The sequence below is a fragment of the Antedon bifida genome, chromosome 8 (genome assembly GCF_963402885.1).
Source record: "Antedon bifida chromosome 8, ecAntBifi1.1, whole genome shotgun sequence".
Taxonomy (NCBI): Eukaryota; Metazoa; Echinodermata; class Crinoidea; order Comatulida; family Antedonidae; genus Antedon; species Antedon bifida.
The window spans coordinates 675,484-694,029 of NC_136233.1; the positions used below are offsets into that span (position 1 = coordinate 675,484).

General features: G+C 32.3%; 1 protein-coding gene across 1 annotated transcript; it reads right to left on the reverse strand.

Moving 5' to 3' along the window:
• Nucleotides 1-12,343: 12,343 nt before the first annotated feature.
• LOC144849480 (bifunctional polynucleotide phosphatase/kinase-like) lies at nucleotides 12,344-18,520 on the reverse strand. The gene is made up of 16 exons (XM_078706397.1): nucleotides 18,437-18,520; nucleotides 17,894-18,030; nucleotides 17,505-17,551; nucleotides 16,876-17,367; nucleotides 16,438-16,517; nucleotides 16,274-16,331; nucleotides 16,058-16,078; nucleotides 15,768-15,854; nucleotides 15,445-15,565; nucleotides 15,106-15,266; nucleotides 14,784-14,852; nucleotides 14,576-14,603; nucleotides 14,223-14,284; nucleotides 13,897-14,006; nucleotides 13,364-13,451; nucleotides 12,344-12,811 (listed from the first exon to the last, which is right to left on the reverse strand). The coding sequence occupies exons 2-16, from the start codon at nucleotides 18,024-18,026 to the stop codon at nucleotides 12,620-12,622; spliced, it is 1,749 nt and encodes a 582-aa protein (XP_078562523.1). The 5' UTR covers nucleotides 18,027-18,030; nucleotides 18,437-18,520; the 3' UTR covers nucleotides 12,344-12,619.
• Nucleotides 18,521-18,546: the final 26 nt, after the last annotated feature.

Below are 18,546 nucleotides of genomic sequence, written 5' to 3' on the forward strand. Positions count from 1 at the left end.
TTTCAAAAAATGACCAATTTTTGACCTTTTTATTTTTCGATAAAACTGGTTACTATAGCACAATTGACATGCGCAGAACCCATTATTTGACTCTGCGCATGTTTATTATGCTATAGTAACTATTTATGTCAAAAAATAAAATGGTCGAAAAATGGCCATTTTTCGAAAATTTGAAAAAAATGACCAATTTTCGACCGTTTTATTTTTCGATAAAACTGGTTACTATAGCACAATTGACATGCGCAGAACCCATTATTCGACTCTGCGCATGTTTATTATGCTATAGTAACCATTTATGTCAAAAAATAAAAGGGTCGAAAAATGACCATTTTTCGAAAATTTCCCTTACTATAGTACAGGGATTTTTTCAAAAAATGACCAATTTTCGACCTTTTTATTTTTCGATAAAACTGGTTACTATAGCACAATTGACATGCGCAGAACCCATTATTCGACTCTGCGCGTGTTTATTATGCTATAGTAACCATTTATGTCAAAAAATAAAAGGGTCGAAAAATGGCCATTTTTCGAAAATTTCCCTTACTATAGTACAGGGATTTTTTCAAAAAATGACAAATTTTCGACCTTCTTATTTTTCGATAAAACTGGTTACTATAGCACAATTGACATGCGCAGAACCCATTATTCGACTCTGCGCATGTTTATTATGCTATAGTAACCATTTATGTCAAAAAATAAAAGGGTCGAAAAATGGCCATTTTTCGAAAATTTTCCTTACTATAGTACAGGGATTTTTTCAAAAAATGACCAATTTTTGACCTTTTTATTTTTCGATAAAACTGGTTACTATAGCACAATTGACATGCGCAGAACCCATTATTCGACTCTGCGCATGTTTATTATGCTATAGTAACTATTTATGTCAAAAAATAAAATGGTCGAAAAATGGCCATTTTTCGAAAATTTCCCTTACTATAGTACAGGGATTTTTTCAAAAAATGACCAATTTTTGACCTTTTTATTTTTCGATAAAACTGGTTACTATAGCACAATTGACATGCGCAGAACCCATTATTCGACTCTGCGCATGTTTATTATGCTATAGTAACTATTTATGTCAAAAAATAAAAGGGTCGAAAAATGGCCATTTTTCGAAAATTTTCCTTACTATAGTACAGGGATTTTTTCAAAAAATGACAAATTTTCGACCTTTTTATTTTTCGATAAAACTGGTTACTATAGCACAATTGACATGCGCAGAACCCATTATTCGACTCTGCGCATGTTTATTATGCTATAGTAACCATTTATGTCAAAAAATAAAATGGTCGAAAAATGGCCATTTTTCGAAAATTTCCCTTACTATAGTACAGGGATTTTTTCAAAAAATGACCAATTTTCGACCTTTTTATTTTTCGATAAAACTGGTTACTATAGCACAATTGACATGCGCAGAACCCATTATTCGACTCTGCGCATGTTTATTATGCTATAGTAACCATTTATGTCAAAAAATAAAAGGGTCGAAAAATGGCCATTTTTCGAAAATTTTCCTTACTATAGTACAGGGATTTTTTCAAAAAATGACCAATTTTTGACCTTTTTATTTTTCGATAAAACTGGTTACTATAGCACAATTGACATGCGCAGAACCCATTATTCGACTCTGCGCATGTTTATTATGCTATAGTAACTATTTATGTCAAAAAATAAAAGGGTCGAAAAATGGCCATTTTTCGAAAATTTTCCTTACTATAGTACAGGGATTTTTTCAAAAAATGACCAATTTTCGACCTTTTTATTTTTCGATAAAACTGGTTACTATAGCACAATTGACATGCGCAGAACCCATTATTCGACTCTGCGCATGTTTATTATGCTATAGTAACCATTTATGTCAAAAAATAAAAGGGTCGAAAAATGGCCATTTTTCGAAAATTTCCCTTACTATAGTACAGGGATTTTTTCAAAAAATGACCAATTTTTGACCTTTTTATTTTTCGATAAAACTGGTTACTATAGCACAATTGACATGCGCAGAACCCATTATTCGACTCTGCGCATGTTTATTATGCTATAGTAACTATTTATGTCAAAAAATAAAAGGGTCGAAAAATGGCCATTTTTCGAAAATTTTCCTTACTATAGTACAGGGATTTTTTCAAAAAATGACCAATTTTCGACCTTTTTATTTTTCGATAAAACTGGTTACTATAGCACAATTGACATGTGCAGAACCCATTATTCGACTCTGCGCATGTTTATTATGCTATAGTAACCATTTATGTCAAAAAATAAAAGGGTCGAAAAATGGCCATTTTTCGAAAATTTTCCTTACTATAGTACAGGGATTTTTTCAAAAAATGACCAATTTTTGACCTTTTTATTTTTCGATAAAACTGGTTACTATAGCACAATTGACATGCGCAGAACCCATTATTCGACTCTGCGCATGTTTATTATGCTATAGTAACTATTTATGTCAAAAAATAAAAGGTTTTACTATAGTACAGGGATTTTTTCAAAAAATGACAAATTTTCGACCTTTTTATTTTTCGATAAAACTGGTTACTATAGCACAATTGACATGCGCAGAACCCATTATTCGACTCTGCGCATGTTTATTATGCTATAGTAACCATTTATGTCAAAAAATAAAATGGTCGAAAAATGGCCATTTTTCGAAAATTTCCCTTACTATAGTACAGGGATTTTTTCAAAAAATGACCAATTTTTGACCTTTTTATTTTTCGATAAAACTGGTTACTATAGCACAATTGACATGCGCAGAACCCATTATTTGACTCTGCGCATGTTTATTATGCTATAGTAACTATTTATGTCAAAAAATAAAATGGTCGAAAAATGGCCATTTTTCGAAAATTTCCCTTACTATAGTACAGGGATTTTTTCAAAAAATGACCAATTTTCGACCGTTTTATTTTTCGATAAAACTGGTTACTATAGCACAATTGACATGCGCAGAACCCATTATTCGACTCTGCGCATGTTTATTATGCTATAGTAACCATTTATGTCAAAAAATAAAAGGGTCGAAAAATGGCCATTTTTCGAAAATTTCCCTTACTATAGTACAGGGATTTTTTCCAAAAATGGCCAATTTTCGACCTTTTTATTTTTCGATAAAACTGGTTACTATAGCACAATTGACATGCGCAGAACCCATTATTCGACTCTGCGCATGTTTATTATGCTATCGTAACCATTTATGTCAAAAAATAAAATGGTCGAAAAATTGCCATTTTTCGAAAATTTCCCTAACTATAGTACAGGGATTTTTTCAAAAAATGACCAATTTTCGACCTTTTTATTTTTCGATAAAACTGGTTACTATAGCACAATTGACATGCGCAGAAACCATTATTCGACTCTGCGCATGTTTATTATGCTATAGTAACCATTTATGTCAAAAAATAAAAGGGTCGAAAAATGGCCATTTTTCGAAAATTTCCCTTACTATAGTACAGGGATTTTTTCAAAAAATGACCAATTTTCGACCTTTTTATTTTTCGATAAAACTGGTTACTATAGCACAATTGACATGCGCAGAACCCATTATTCGACTCTGCGCATGTTTATTATGCTATAGTAACCATTTATGTCAAAAAATAAAATGGTCGAAAAATGGCCATTTTTCGAAAATTTCCCTTACTATAGTACAGGGATTTTTTCAAAAAATGACCAATTTTCGACCTTTTTATTTTTCGATAAAACTGGTTACTATAGCACAATTGACATGCGCAGAACCCATTATTCGACTCTGCGCGTGTTTATTATGCTATAGTAACCATTTATGTCAAAAAATAAAAGGGTCGAAAAATGGCCATTTTTCGAAAATTTCCCTTACTATAGTACAGGGATTTTTTCAAAAAATGACAAATTTTCGACCTTCTTATTTTTCGATAAAACTGGTTACTATAGCACAATTGACATGCGCAGAACCCATTATTCGACTCTGCGCATGTTTATTATGCTATAGTAACCATTTATGTCAAAAAATAAAATGGTCGAAAAATGGCCATTTTTCGAAAATTTCCCTTACTATAGTACAGGGATTTTTTCAAAAAATGACCAATTTTCGACCGTTTTATTTTTCGATAAAACTGGTTACTATAGCACAATTGACATGCGCAGAACCCATTATTCGACTCTGCGCATGTTTATTATGCTATAGTAACCATTTATGTCAAAAAATAAAAGGGTCGAAAAATGGCCATTTTTCGAAAATTTCCCTTACTATAGTACAGGGATTTTTTCAAAAAATGACAAATTTTCGACCTTCTTATTTTTCGATAAAACTGGTTACTATAGCACAATTGACATGCGCAGAACCCATTATTCGACTCTGCGCGTGTTTATTATGCTATAGTAACCATTTATGTCAAAAAATAAAAGGGTCGAAAAATGGCCATTTTTCGAAAATTTTCCTTACTATAGTACAGGGATTTTTTCAAAAAATGACCAATTTTTGACCTTTTTATTTTTCGATAAAACTGGTTACTATAGCACAATTGACATGCGCAGAACCCATTATTCGACTCTGCGCATGTTTATTATGCTATAGTAACCATTTATGTCAAAAAATAAAAGGGTCGAAAAATGGCCATTTTTCGAAAATTTTCCTTACTATAGTACAGGGATTTTTTCAAAAAATGACCAATTTTTGACCTTTTTATTTTTCGATAAAACTGGTTACTATAGCACAATTGACATGCGCAGAACCCATTATTCGACTCTGCGCATGTTTATTATGCTATAGTAACTATTTATGTCAAAAAATAAAAGGGTCGAAAAATGGCCATTTTTCGAAAATTTTCCTTACTATAGTACAGGGATTTTTTCAAAAAATTACAAATTTTCGACCTTTTTATTTTTCGATAAAACTGGTTACTATAGCACAATTGACATGCGCAGAACCCATTATTCGACTCTGCGCATGTTTATTATGCTATAGTAACCATTTATGTCAAAAAATAAAATGGTCGAAAAATGGCCATTTTTCGAAAATTTCCCTTACTATAGTACAGGGATTTTTTCAAAAAATGACCAATTTTCGACCTTTTTATTTTTCGATAAAACTGGTTACTATAGCACAATTGACATGCGCAGAACCCATTATTCGACTCTGCGCATGTTTATTATGCTATAGTAACCATTTATGTATTTATGTCAAAAAATAAAAGGGTCGAAAAATGGCCATTTTTCGAAAATTTTCCTTACTATAGTACAGGGATTTTTTCAAAAAATGACCAATTTTTGACCTTTTTATTTTTCGATAAAACTGGTTACTATAGCACAATTGACATGCGCAGAACCCATTATTCGACTCTGCGCATGTTTATTATGCTATAGTAACTATTTATGTCAAAAAATAAAAGGGTCGAAAAATGGCCATTTTTCGAAAATTTTCCTTACTATAGTACAGGGATTTTTTCAAAAAATGACCAATTTTCGACCTTTTTATTTTTCGATAAAACTGGTTACTATAGCACAATTGACATGCGCAGAACCCATTATTCGACTCTGCGCATGTTTATTATGCTATAGTAACCATTTATGTCAAAAAATAAAAGGGTCGAAAAAAGGCCATTTTTCGAAAATTTCCCTTACTATAGTACAGGGATTTTTTCAAAAAATGACCAATTTTTGACCTTTTTATTTTTCGATAAAACTGGTTACTATAGCACAATTGACATGCGCAGAACCCATTATTCGACTCTGCGCATGTTTATTATGCTATAGTAACTATTTATGTCAAAAAATAAAATGGTCGAAAAATGGCCATTTTTCGAAAATTTCCCTTACTATAGTACAGGGATTTTTTCAAAAAATGACAAATTTTTGACCTTTTTATTTTTCGATAAAACTGGTTACTATAGCACAATTGACATGCGCAGAACCCATTATTCGACTCTGCGCATGTTTATTATGCTATAGTAACCATTTATGTCAAAAAATAAAAGGGTCGAAAAATGGCCATTTTTCGAAAATTTCCCTTACTATAGTACAGGGATTTTTTCAAAAAATGACCAATTTTCGACCGTTTTATTTTTCGATAAAACTGGTTACTATAGCACAATTGACATGCGCAGAACCCATTATTCGACTCTGCGCATGTTTATTATGCTATAGTAACCATTTATGTAAAAAAATAAAAGGGTCGAAAAATGGCCATTTTTCGAAAATTTCCCTTACTATAGTACAGGGATTTTTTCAAAAAATGACCAATTTTCGACCGTTTTATTTTTCGATAAAACTGGTTACTATAGCACAATTGACATGCGCAGAACCCATTATTCGACTCTGCGCATGTTTATTATGCTATAGTAACCATTTATGTAAAAAAATAAAAGGGTCGAAAAATGGCCATTTTTCGAAAATTTCCCTTACTATAGTACAGGGATTTTTTCAAAAAATGACCAATTTTTGACCTTTTTATTTTTCGATAAAACTGGTTACTATAGCACAATTGACATGCGCAGAACCCATTATTCGACTCTGCGCATGTTTATTATGCTATAGTAACTATTTATGTCAAAAAATAAAATGGTCGAAAAATGGCCATTTTTCGAAAATTTCCCTTACTATAGTACAGGGATTTTTTCAAAAAATGACAAATTTTCGACCTTTTTATTTTTCGATAAAACTGGTTACTATAGCACAATTGACATGCGCAGAACCCATTATTCGACTCTGCGCATGTTTATTATGCTATAGTAACCATTTATGTCAAAAAATAAAAGGGTCGAAAAATGGCCATTTTTCGAAAATTTTCCTTACTATAGTACAGGGATTTTTTCAAAAAATGACCAATTTTTGACCTTTTTATTTTTCGATAAAACTGGTTACTATAGCACAATTGACATGCGCAGAACCCATTATTCGACTCTGCGCATGTTTATTATGCTATAGTAACTATTTATGTTAAAAAATAAAATGGTCGAAAATTGGCCATTTTTCGAAAATTTCCCTTACTATAGTACAGGGATTTTTTCAAAAAATGACCAATTTTCGACCTTTTTATTTTTCGATAAAACTGGTTACTATAGCACAATTGACATGCGCAGAACCCATTATTCGACTCTGCGCATGTTTATTATGCTATAGTAACCATTTATGTCAAAAAATAAAAGGGTCGAAAAATGGCCATTTTTCGAAAATTTCCCTTACTATAGTACAGGGATTTTTTCAAAAAATGACCAATTTTCGACCTTTTTATTTTTCGATAAAACTGGTTACTATAGCACAATTGACATGCGCAGAACCCATTATTCGACTCTGCGCATGTTTATTATGCTATAGTAACCATTTATGTCAAAAAATAAAAGGGTCGAAAAATGGCCATTTTTCGAAAATTTCCCTTACTATAGTACAGGGATTTTTTCAAAAAATGACCAATTTTTGACCTTTTTATTTTTCGATAAAACTGGTTACTATAGCACAATTGACATGCGCAGAACCCATTATTCGACTCTGCGCATGTTTATTATGCTATAGTAACTATTTATGTCAAAAAATAAAATGGTCGAAAATTGGCCATTTTTCGAAAATTTCCCTTACTATAGTACAGGGATTTTTTCAAAAAATGACAAATTTTTGACCTTTTTATTTTTCGATAAAACTGGTTACTATAGCACAATTGACATGCGCAGAACCCATTATTTGACTCTGCGCATGTTTATTATGCTATAGTAACTATTTATGTCAAAAAATAAAATGGTCGAAAAATGGCCATTTTTCGAAAATTTCCCTTACTATAGTACAGGGATTTTTTCAAAAAATGACCAATTTTCGACCGTTTTATTTTTCGATAAAACTGGTTACTATAGCACAATTGACATGCGCAGAACCCATTATTCGACTCTGCGCATGTTTATTATGCTATAGTAACCATTTATGTAACAAAATAAAAGGGTCGAAAAATGGCCATTTTTCGAAAATTTCCCTTACTATAGTACAGGGATTTTTTCAAAAAATGACCAATTTTTGACCTTTTTATTTTTCGATAAAACTGGTTACTATAGCACAATTGACATGCGCAGAACCCATTATTCGACTCTGCGCATGTTTATTATGCTATAGTAACTATTTATGTCAAAAAATAAAATGGTCGAAAAATTGCCATTTTTCGAAAATTTCCCTTACTATAGTACAGGGATTTTTTCAAAAAATGACCAATTTTCGACCTTTTTATTTTTCGATAAAACTGGTTACTATAGCACAATTGACATGCGCAGAACCCATTATTCGACTCTGCGCATGTTTATTATGCTATAGTAACCATTTATGTCAAAAAATAAAAGGGTCGAAAAATGGCCATTTTTCGAAAATTTTCCTTACTATAGTACAGGGATTTTTTCAAAAAATGACCAATTTTTGACCTTTTTATTTTTCGATAAAACTGGTTACTATAGCACAATTGACATGCGCAGAACCCATTATTCGACTCTGCGCATGTTTATTATGCTATAGTAACTATTTATGTCAAAAAATAAAATGGTCGAAAATTGGCCATTTTTCGAAAATTTCCCTTACTATAGTACAGGGATTTTTTCAAAAAATGACCAATTTTCGACCTTTTTATTTTTCGATAAAACTGGTTACTATAGCACAATTGACATGCGCAGAACCCATTATTCGACTCTGCGCATGTTTATTATGCTATAGTAACCATTTATGTCAAAAAATAAAAGGGTCGAAAAATGGCCATTTTTCGAAAATTTCCCTTACTATAGTACAGAGATTTTTTCAAAAAATGACCAATTTTCGACCTTTTTATTTTTCGATAAAACTGGTTACTATAGCACAATTGACATGCGCAGAACCCATTATTCGACTCTGCGCATGTTTATTATGCTATAGTAACCATTTGTGTCAACAAATAAAAGGGTCGAAAATTGGCCATTTTTCGAAAATTTTCCTTACTATAGTACAGGGATTTTTTCAAAAAATGACCAATTTTCGAACTTTTTATTTTCGATAAAACTGGTTACTATAGCACAATTGACATGCGCAGAACCCATTATTCGACTCTGCGCATGTTTATTATGCTATAGTAACCATTTATGTCAAAAAATAAAATGGTCGAAAAATGGTCATTTTTCGAAAATTTCCCTTACTATAGTACAGGGATTTTTTCAAAAAATGACCAATTTTCGACCTTTTTATTTTTCGATAAAACTGGTTACTATAGCACAATTGACATGCGCAGAAACCATTATTCGACTCTCCGCATGTTTATTATGCTATAGTAACCATTTATGTCAAAAAATAAAAGGGTCGAAAAATGGCTATTTTTCGAAAATTTCCCTTACTATAGTACAGGGATTTTTTCAAAAAATGACCAATTTTTGACCTTTTTATTTTTCGATAAAACTGGTTACTATACCACAATTGACATGCGCAGAACCCATTATTCGACTCTGCGCATGTTTATTATGCTATAGTAACTATTTATGTCAAAAAATAAAATGGTCGAAAAATGGCCATTTTTCGAAAATTTCCCTTACTATAATAGTACAGGGATTTTTTCAAAAAATGACCAATTTTCGACCTTTTTATTTTTCGATAAAACTGGTTACTATAGCACAATTGACATGCGCAGAACCCATTATTCGACTCTGCGCATGTTTATTATGCTATAGTAACCATTTATGTCAAAAAATAAAAGGCTCGAAAAATGGCCATTTTTCGAAAATTTTCCTTACTATAGTACAGGGATTTTTTAAAAAAATGACCAATTTTTGACCTTTTTATTTTTCGATAAAACTGGTTACTATAGCACAATTGACATGCGCAGAACCCATTATTCGACTCTGCGCATGTTTATTATGCTATAGTAACTATTTTTGTCAAAAAATAAAAGGGTCGAAAAATGGCCATTTTTCGAAAATTTTCCTGTACTATAGTACAGGAATTTTTTTTAAAAATGACCAATTTTCGACCTTTTTATTTTTCGATAAAACTGGTTACTATAGCACAATTGACATGCGCAGAACCCATTATTCGACTCTGCGCATGTTTATTATGCTATAGTAACCATTTGTGTCAACAAATAAAAGGGTCGAAAATTGGCCATTTTTCGAAAATTTTCCTTACTATAGTACAGGGATTTTTTCAAAAAATGACCAATTTTCTAACTTTTTATTTTCGATTAAACTGGTTACTATAGCACAATTGACATGCGCAGAACCCATTATTCGACTCTGCGCATGTTTATTATGCTATAGTAACCATTTATGTCAAAAAATAAAATGGTCGAAAAATGGTCATTTTTCGAAAATTTCCCTTACTATAGTACAGTGATTTTTTCAAAAAATGACAAATTTTCGACCTTTTTATTTTTCGATAAAACTGGTTACTATAGAACAATTGACATGCGCAGAAACCATTATTCGACTCTGCGCATGTTTATTATGCTATAGTAACCATTTATGTCAAAAAATAAAAGGGTCGAAAAATGGCCATTTTTCGAAAATTTCCCTTACTATAGTACAGGGATTTTTTCAAAAAATGACCAATTTTCGACCTTTTTATTTTTCGATAAAACTGGGTACTATAGCACAATTGACATGCGCAGAACCCATTATTCGACTCTGCGCATGTTTATTATGCTATAGTAACCACTTATGTCAAAAAATAAAAGGGTCGAAAAATGGCCATTTTTCGAAAATTTCCCTTACTATAGTACAGGGATTTTTTCAAAAAATGACCAATTTTCGACCTTTTTATTTTTCGATAAAACTGGTTACTATAGCACAATTGACATGCGCAGAACCCATTATTCGACTCTGCGCATGTTTATTATGCTATAGTAACCATTTATGTCAAAAAATAAAAGGGTCGAAAAATGGCCATTTTTCGAAAATTTTCCTGGACTATAGAACAGGAATTTTTTTAAAAAATGACCAATTTTCGACCTTTTTATTTTTCGATAAAACTGGTTACTATAGCACAATTGACATGCGCAGAAACCATTATTCGACTCTGCGCATGTTTATTATGCTATAGTAACCATTTATGTCAAAAAATAAAAGGGTCGAAAAATGGCCATTTTTCGAAAATTTCCCTTACTATAGTACAGGGATTTTTTCAAAAAATGACCAATTTTCGACCTTTTTATTTTTCGATAAAACTGGTTACTATAGCACAATTGACATGCGCAGAACCCATTATTCGACTCTGCGCATGTTTATTATGCTATAGTAACCATTTATGTCAAAAAATAAAAGGGTCGAAAAATGGCCATTTTTCGAAAATTTCCCTTACTATAGTACAGGGATTTTTTCAAAAAATGACCAATTTTTGACCTTTTTATTTTTCGATAAAACTGGTTACTATAGCACAATTGACATGCGCAGAACCCATTATTCGACTCTGCGCATGTTTATTATGCTATAGTAACTATTTATGTCAAAAAATAAAATGGTCGAAAAATGGCCATTTTTCGAAAATTTCCCTTACTATAGTACAGGGATTTTTTCAAAAAATGACCAATTTTCGACCTTTTTATTTTTCGATAAAACTGGTTACTATAGCACAATTGACATGCGCAGAACCCATTATTCGACTCTGCGCATGTTTATTATGCTATAGTAACCATTTATGTCAAAAAATAAAAGGGTCGAAAAATGGCCATTTTTCGAAAATTTCCCTTACTATAGAAGGGGTTTTTTCAAAAAATGACAAATTTTCGACCTTTTTATTTTTCGATAAAACTGGTTACTATAGCACAATTGACATGCGCAGAACCCATTATTCGACTCTGCGCATGTTTATTATGCTATAGTAACCATTTGTGTCAACAAATAAAAGGGTCGAAAATTGGCCATTTTTCGAAAATTTCCCTTACTATAGTACAGGGATTTTTTCAAAAAATGACCAATTTTCGACCTTTTTATTTTTCGATAAAACTGGTTACTATAGCACAATTAACATGCGCAGATCCCATTATTCGACTCTGCGCATGTTTATTATGCTATAGTAACCATTTATGTCAAAAAATAAAAGGGTCGAAAATTGGCAACTTTTCGAAAATTTCCCTGTACAGGGATTTTTTCCAAAAATGGCCAATTTTCGACCTTTATATTTTCTGATAAAACTGGTTACTATAGCACAATTGACATGCGCAGAACCCATTATTCGACTCTGCGCATGTTTATTATGCTATAGTAACCATTTATGTCAAAAAATAAAAGGGTCAAAAATTTCCCTTAAAAAATCTGTAACTATAGTACAGGGATTTTTTCGAAAAATGGCCGAATTTCGACCTTTTTATTTTTTTACATAAATGGTTACTATAGGTCTATAAGATGATATTAAAGCAATATATAATAAAAAGTGCGTATTTTGGCCATTTTTCGAAAAAATCCCTGAACAGGGATTTTTGCACAGACCACATTACGTGATCACTCATTTCATTTATTATAATGATACTGGAGTGAAAGAGTACTAAAAGAGTCGTCATTGATAAAAATGGACTTCAAATTCAATTATGCAATAATATAGCTTCTATGTTCAAGTTATGTTTAAATAAGTGTCAAGTGTTACCATTTACAGAGAATAATATATAATACTAATCTTAGCATATGAAGCCTTGAGAGAGGGGCCATACTGCACTCAGCGTAGATATAGTAGTCTATTTTTCAAGAAGGTATTGTTGATATAGGTATTTTTGTTGGTTATCGCTGTAATTTGCAACAAAGTTCACATCCAATACTTCCTGAAACCCTTCGCAGACCGTTGGGTAAACAAACTTATTCTTGTAGGAGTGAAATATCATATCCGTCAATGGTGCATGCTGGGATGACGTCTGTGTTAGTTGCCGAAACTATAACAATAAAGTAACTTGTTAATAACAAATTCTTAATAAAAACAATAAGGAAAAGGCATAAGGGGGAGATGGAGACGTGTAATAGTAGAGCACAGCTACATTAACTTAGGGAGCGAAATCAACAAATCATACTACATTATTATTATTTAGCACATAACACATATAGAACAACAAAATAAAACAAATAATGTAAAATATATTGATTGGTTGGGCTTTTTTTTAAATTTATTTTTGTTTCATACACGTCTAACAGCGAGCAACTCGCAAATTACAGAATGGATACTATTTTGTAATTATCATGCTTATATAAAGCCTCATTTGAGACTTGGGGGAATGTACAACTTGACACTAGGTCAGGATTGAACCCTGGACCTTTGGATTGGAAGGCAAGCAGGTAAACACCAATCACACCAGTATATGTACCTTATTACTATAATATGTGCCTTATTCAATGGTAGAATCCTGGTACAGATTGATGATGAACCGGATTTGAACCAAAGCCCTTGAGATTATAAAGCCATCAACTTATAAATTGGTAAATTTACTTACTCTTTCATTATGAAAGCAATGTGTAATTGTTGTTGCAAACACAAAACATCTACAAGCAACAGAGGCTGAATTAGCACACGAAATATAACTAAAGAAACAAGAGTATAATAGAATTAACAATAAGATCACCATTATATTGTCATAAGCAATTTCTAGATTTTAATTCTTTTTAAATTTGAATGTACTATGTCTATTTTATACTGTTATTTCTATTAGCAATTTGAATTTATATTTTGTCATATTATACGAGTATGAGTAGGACACAAGTCATGCAACTATTTATTACACTAATTTATTATGCAAAGCTCTGTCTACACTATCAAACTTATTTAACAAAAAGTGTGTGATGTGCCCAAATATGGTAGTGATATGCCCAAATATAGTAGTGATATGCCCAAATATGGTAGTGATATGCCCAAATATGGTAGCGATATGCCCAAATATGGTAGTGATATGATGTCATCGTGTCATATATATGGGTACATCACATAAAGTTTGATAGTGTAGACAGAGCTTAAGAAGACACTTGTTACCGTTTGCGAGACTCAACATCTGGGTTTGTGTTGTCAATCACTACACTCTTGCCACTCTTCAAGGCTTTGCTACATTCAGCAACGCATTTCTGCCAGCTTCCTAACTTATCCTTTAAATGAAATAAATACAAATTACATTTAGTGAACCGAGTAAAATTAAATTTCTTTAAAATTGTATATACGTTTTTGTACCCAATCCCAGTTTAGCTTTCTTTTGAGCTGCACAATTATTTTTATTTTGTACTGTGATTTTATATTAATTTATTTATTTTTGTAATATGTTATGGTATTTTTAATGTGCAATAAAGATAATAATAATAACTTACTCGATTGACATGAACATAGTTATGTTTGCTAAGATGAGTAGTAACAAATGTACTTTTACCAGCTGTAAACAGAATAAGATACCATTTTTAATCATTATCAACATGAAACCTTTGACCTACGACCTATATGTCATGTTCAATTCATTGTACATGTTGGGACAGGCTTCCTTGCTCCCACCTCGACACAGATGGGTGATTTCAAGGTCCAGGAGACAACCAATGACTGTTGACCAGGAACTAACTTGATCCTAGGTCATAGGTCGTCGCAATCAAAAGCTTCCTCAACTATAATAATCAAATTGAATATGATATTCTAGTATTTTCGTAAAAGTAAAATAAATGTCATCACTTACATGCAGGAGATCCCACAAGAACAATCACCTTTTGTAAAGAAATTAAAGAAAAAACATAATTATGAAAAACACCAGTGTTTATTATTAATTATAAATTTGTTTTATGTGTGGACATACAGGGACAATGAAAGGAAATTGGTAACTAAGACTGTGTGAACAGAACTTAAGAATGTTTTTGTGGTGTTTTTAAAGAAGAGTTCAACCTTACCTCTTTATCCTTTGATACCAACTTTCCATCTGGCTGTTTAAACAGAGGCATTGTAGTGTCAAAAGATTTCTAGAAAATATATAAAAGTTACAATTCCTTAGTTCCACAACGCAAGGACATAAGTACAGCACAAGTTAGTTGACCAATCACAAGCAACAGTTCAGATGATCCATCTGATTGGTCAATTTACTAGGTGCTCATGTCCTTCCTTGCAATGACAATCAGGGATTTACTGAAAATGAGAGATTAGCAAAACATTGTATAACTAACACTGAACATTGATGTATAAAATAACTACATTCCACCAACAATACACACTTACAGGGTCAAAGTCTGGCATGTCAAATCTAGCTTTTGGGTAGCCCAAGAAGTACTCCTCAGGCGTGTGAAATGCAAGACCAATGTTCAAAGCAAACAAGCGATCACTCTTGGAAAAGTCCTTTTTCTTACCAGGACACCATGAAACTGGACGACCAGCTGCATCTAAATAGTAAAACAATTAAAAGATAATGTTAAAATTGTATTGAATAATTAGGTTAAGTTGTTTTCCCCTATTCTAACATGTACTATCTGTATATACCCAGTACATTGAGAAAAAAAAATACCGCAATATGGCAAAACATCTGACCAATTAATAACAATCAATAAAGTTTTGGATTACCTCCAACATAAAAGCTGTCCTGAATATTGATAGAAACACCATCATTGGCCTTCTGTACTAGGTGCTCCCACATACCAATAGCAGGCTTACGATACATACCATATCCTGTTGCTATAAAAATCTGCAAAAAAGAAAGTGTCCCCATTAAACAAGTGAGTACTATTCTTAAACAATTGAGTGCAACTCTTAAACAAGTAAGTGCAACTCTTAAACAAATGAGTGCAACTCCTAAACAAGTTAGTGACCTCTTAAACAAGTTAGTGACTTCTTAAACAAGTGAGTACCCCTCTCACACAAGTTAGTACCCCTCTTAAATGACTCACCTGAATGGGAATACCAATAGCTTCTAAAACCTTTTCAAATTTCTTCTTAGCATCCTCTACTTTAAGTTTTCCTCTGCCAATTCCAAGCTAATAAAGTTTAAAAGAATGTCTATATGAATGACCATTCTCCTACATAAGATTTCTCCGGAAAAATATATATATATATTTTGATGTGTGTGTCTTAATGCTGTGTGTGATTTAGGCTAATTTGACGCGATCGATTACATATATCTCCTTGGCGGAGGTAAATTAAAGTTATGACTTTGTAACCGAGTGATTATGTAACTTACCTGATTGGTGAAAAACACAACCTAAAAAGAAAGAAAAGGATGCATGTCAGTTTCCAACTAACTCATGGATAGCATACACTGCATATAATGTATGTATATTTGCATAAGAGATTCAAACTAGATATAACATATTGTAACATCATTCAGTAGATAGCATACAATGTATGTAAAGCTACTGGATTAAGGGGTTCATAACTAGATAACCAGGCATCTCACCTTAAAATCGTCTTTATGAAGTGATTGTATCTTTTTTGGTATATTTTTAAAGTTGATTCTAAGTTTAAAAAAAAACAATATTTAATTAGATTTACATGACAAGTTAAGTGATACAACGATTAAGTACTTGGTGTGATTGGTGAACACAGCCCCAGAAAACTTACCTCCAATCATCAATATTTTGTGGAAAGACTTTTCCCGACTTAGTGGTGATGATTGTACCATCAATATCAAAACCAGCAATCTAGATACATTTTTTTGGAGAGGAAAAAAAAAGAATTAATTAATTTTTATTTTCATGGGCAACATACATTTTAATTTTACTTATTCCTTTCAGTGAAACATAAAAATGGAGCTGTTAAAGACAACTATCGCCAAAGGGAGCACTGAGGAGAGACAAGAGCTGTCAAAGACAACTATCACCAAAGGGAGCACTGAGGAGAGACAAGAGCTGTCAAAGACAACTATCGCCAAAGGGAGCACCGAGGAGAGACAAGAACTGTCAAAGACAACTATGGTTGATAGTGGCATGGAATGGCATATTAGAAAAATATACCAAAATCTAAATTAGTTTATTTAAGATGAGAGACCAGGTGACATACCTTGCTACTAGCACATACGCCTTTACTTGTGTGGACAATCAATTTCTTCAACTCCTCCCACTTGGCTTCTTGGCATGGTTTAATGTTAGCATCAGTTGTAATGGATTCCTTTTCATCTTTGTTAGCATCATTTGAGCATGGCGAGTCTTTTTTTATATTAGTTTTACTTTTTGCTGCTTGGTCCTGCAACCATTTTAATTTTTCACTAACAGACTCTGGATTACTTTCAACTGAATCATCAATTGTTGATTTGTTTTTGCGAACTCGTTTTAAGTTTGGTTCTCCCTCTGTTTCTTTGATCTTTCTCTTGTTTGTCGAGTGTGCAGAAGAGTCTGTTTCAACATCTTTAGATGTCTTCTTATTTGTTGTTTCAAACACAATACGATATGAGTACAAGTCAGGTAGTAATTGAATCTCACTGCTATCATTTAAAATGGCAGTGTTACCTGCTTTAACTTCTTTATCTCCCACACACGAAGGATTTCCACCTATCTGCAATGGTACAGAGTTATGAATAATCACAATTGTTGGTACTGTATTTCATTTCACAAATTAAAAAGTACATTTATTAAAGGGCAATTTTTAATATATTTTTTTTTCATTGAATTTAAGTTCATTGAAAGAGTTACCTGTCTCAGTTCAACTGTTTGGTTGCTGCAATTGGCTGTAAGTTCAACTACAAAAAAAAAATGTATTCAGTTAGAATGATTAGTTCTTTGCTTTTTAAATCCTGTATTACTTTTGTTATTTTTATATCTTGCACATAATTTAATAATTTCCTTGTAAATAGGCCTATTGTTAAATCTTTTTTCTCTCACTTTCTCTGTTTCAAAAGTATTACTTTTGTTAATGTTTTGTTGAATTTTTTATATCTTGTACATAATTTCCATTCAGTGTGCCACTGTTTCAAAAGTGTAGCTTCCAAATAAATGATTATTATATAAGAATTACATATGCATTTTTTATGCAGAGAATGATGGTATTGTTTTTATCAAAACTTGGGTCAATACTTACTTACATTGTTGTCTTGATAAACGTTTGTCCTTAATTTTCGTAAGTGGACCTCGGCCAATCATAACAGCTTTGAGATGAGGTAGCCGAATTCGTTCATGACTTCCACTGACACATTCAAGGAAAGCTACGTGGCTCATTGTTCTGTATAAAAATAAAGTTATATTGAAATACATTATTTTACAATCCTTCTTGGCATTTTTTTTTTATTCTGTAATTTTTGTTGTGCTACTGAAGGTCGGACAACTTAGGCCCCAAATAAGGGCTAGTATAGGCCTAGAACTAGTTTTATTAGCCGGGTCCTAGCTGGCCTCTGGCTTAAAAAAAAGGACAGAGAGTCAGAGTGACAGGTAGGCCTGGGGGTCGGTCGGCCTGGGAGCCTGGGCTGGGAGTGGGAGTATGTTATGGTCGAAGGCCTAGATTTAGAAGGCTCTACTCATTTGTTTGGTTTGGCTACTCCTATGCTTCTCTAGGCGCAGGCTAGGCCTAGTAGTAGATCAACTTAAGTACTTTATCTGCTTATCACAATAATAATTATTACATAACATACCTTTATTTATAGCTAGCAGTTAGTAGAGGCACACACGTCGTACTCACACACTTGTTGTTGCAGCAGCAGCAAGTTACGCTTCATTGCACAGAAAACAATATATGATAGAG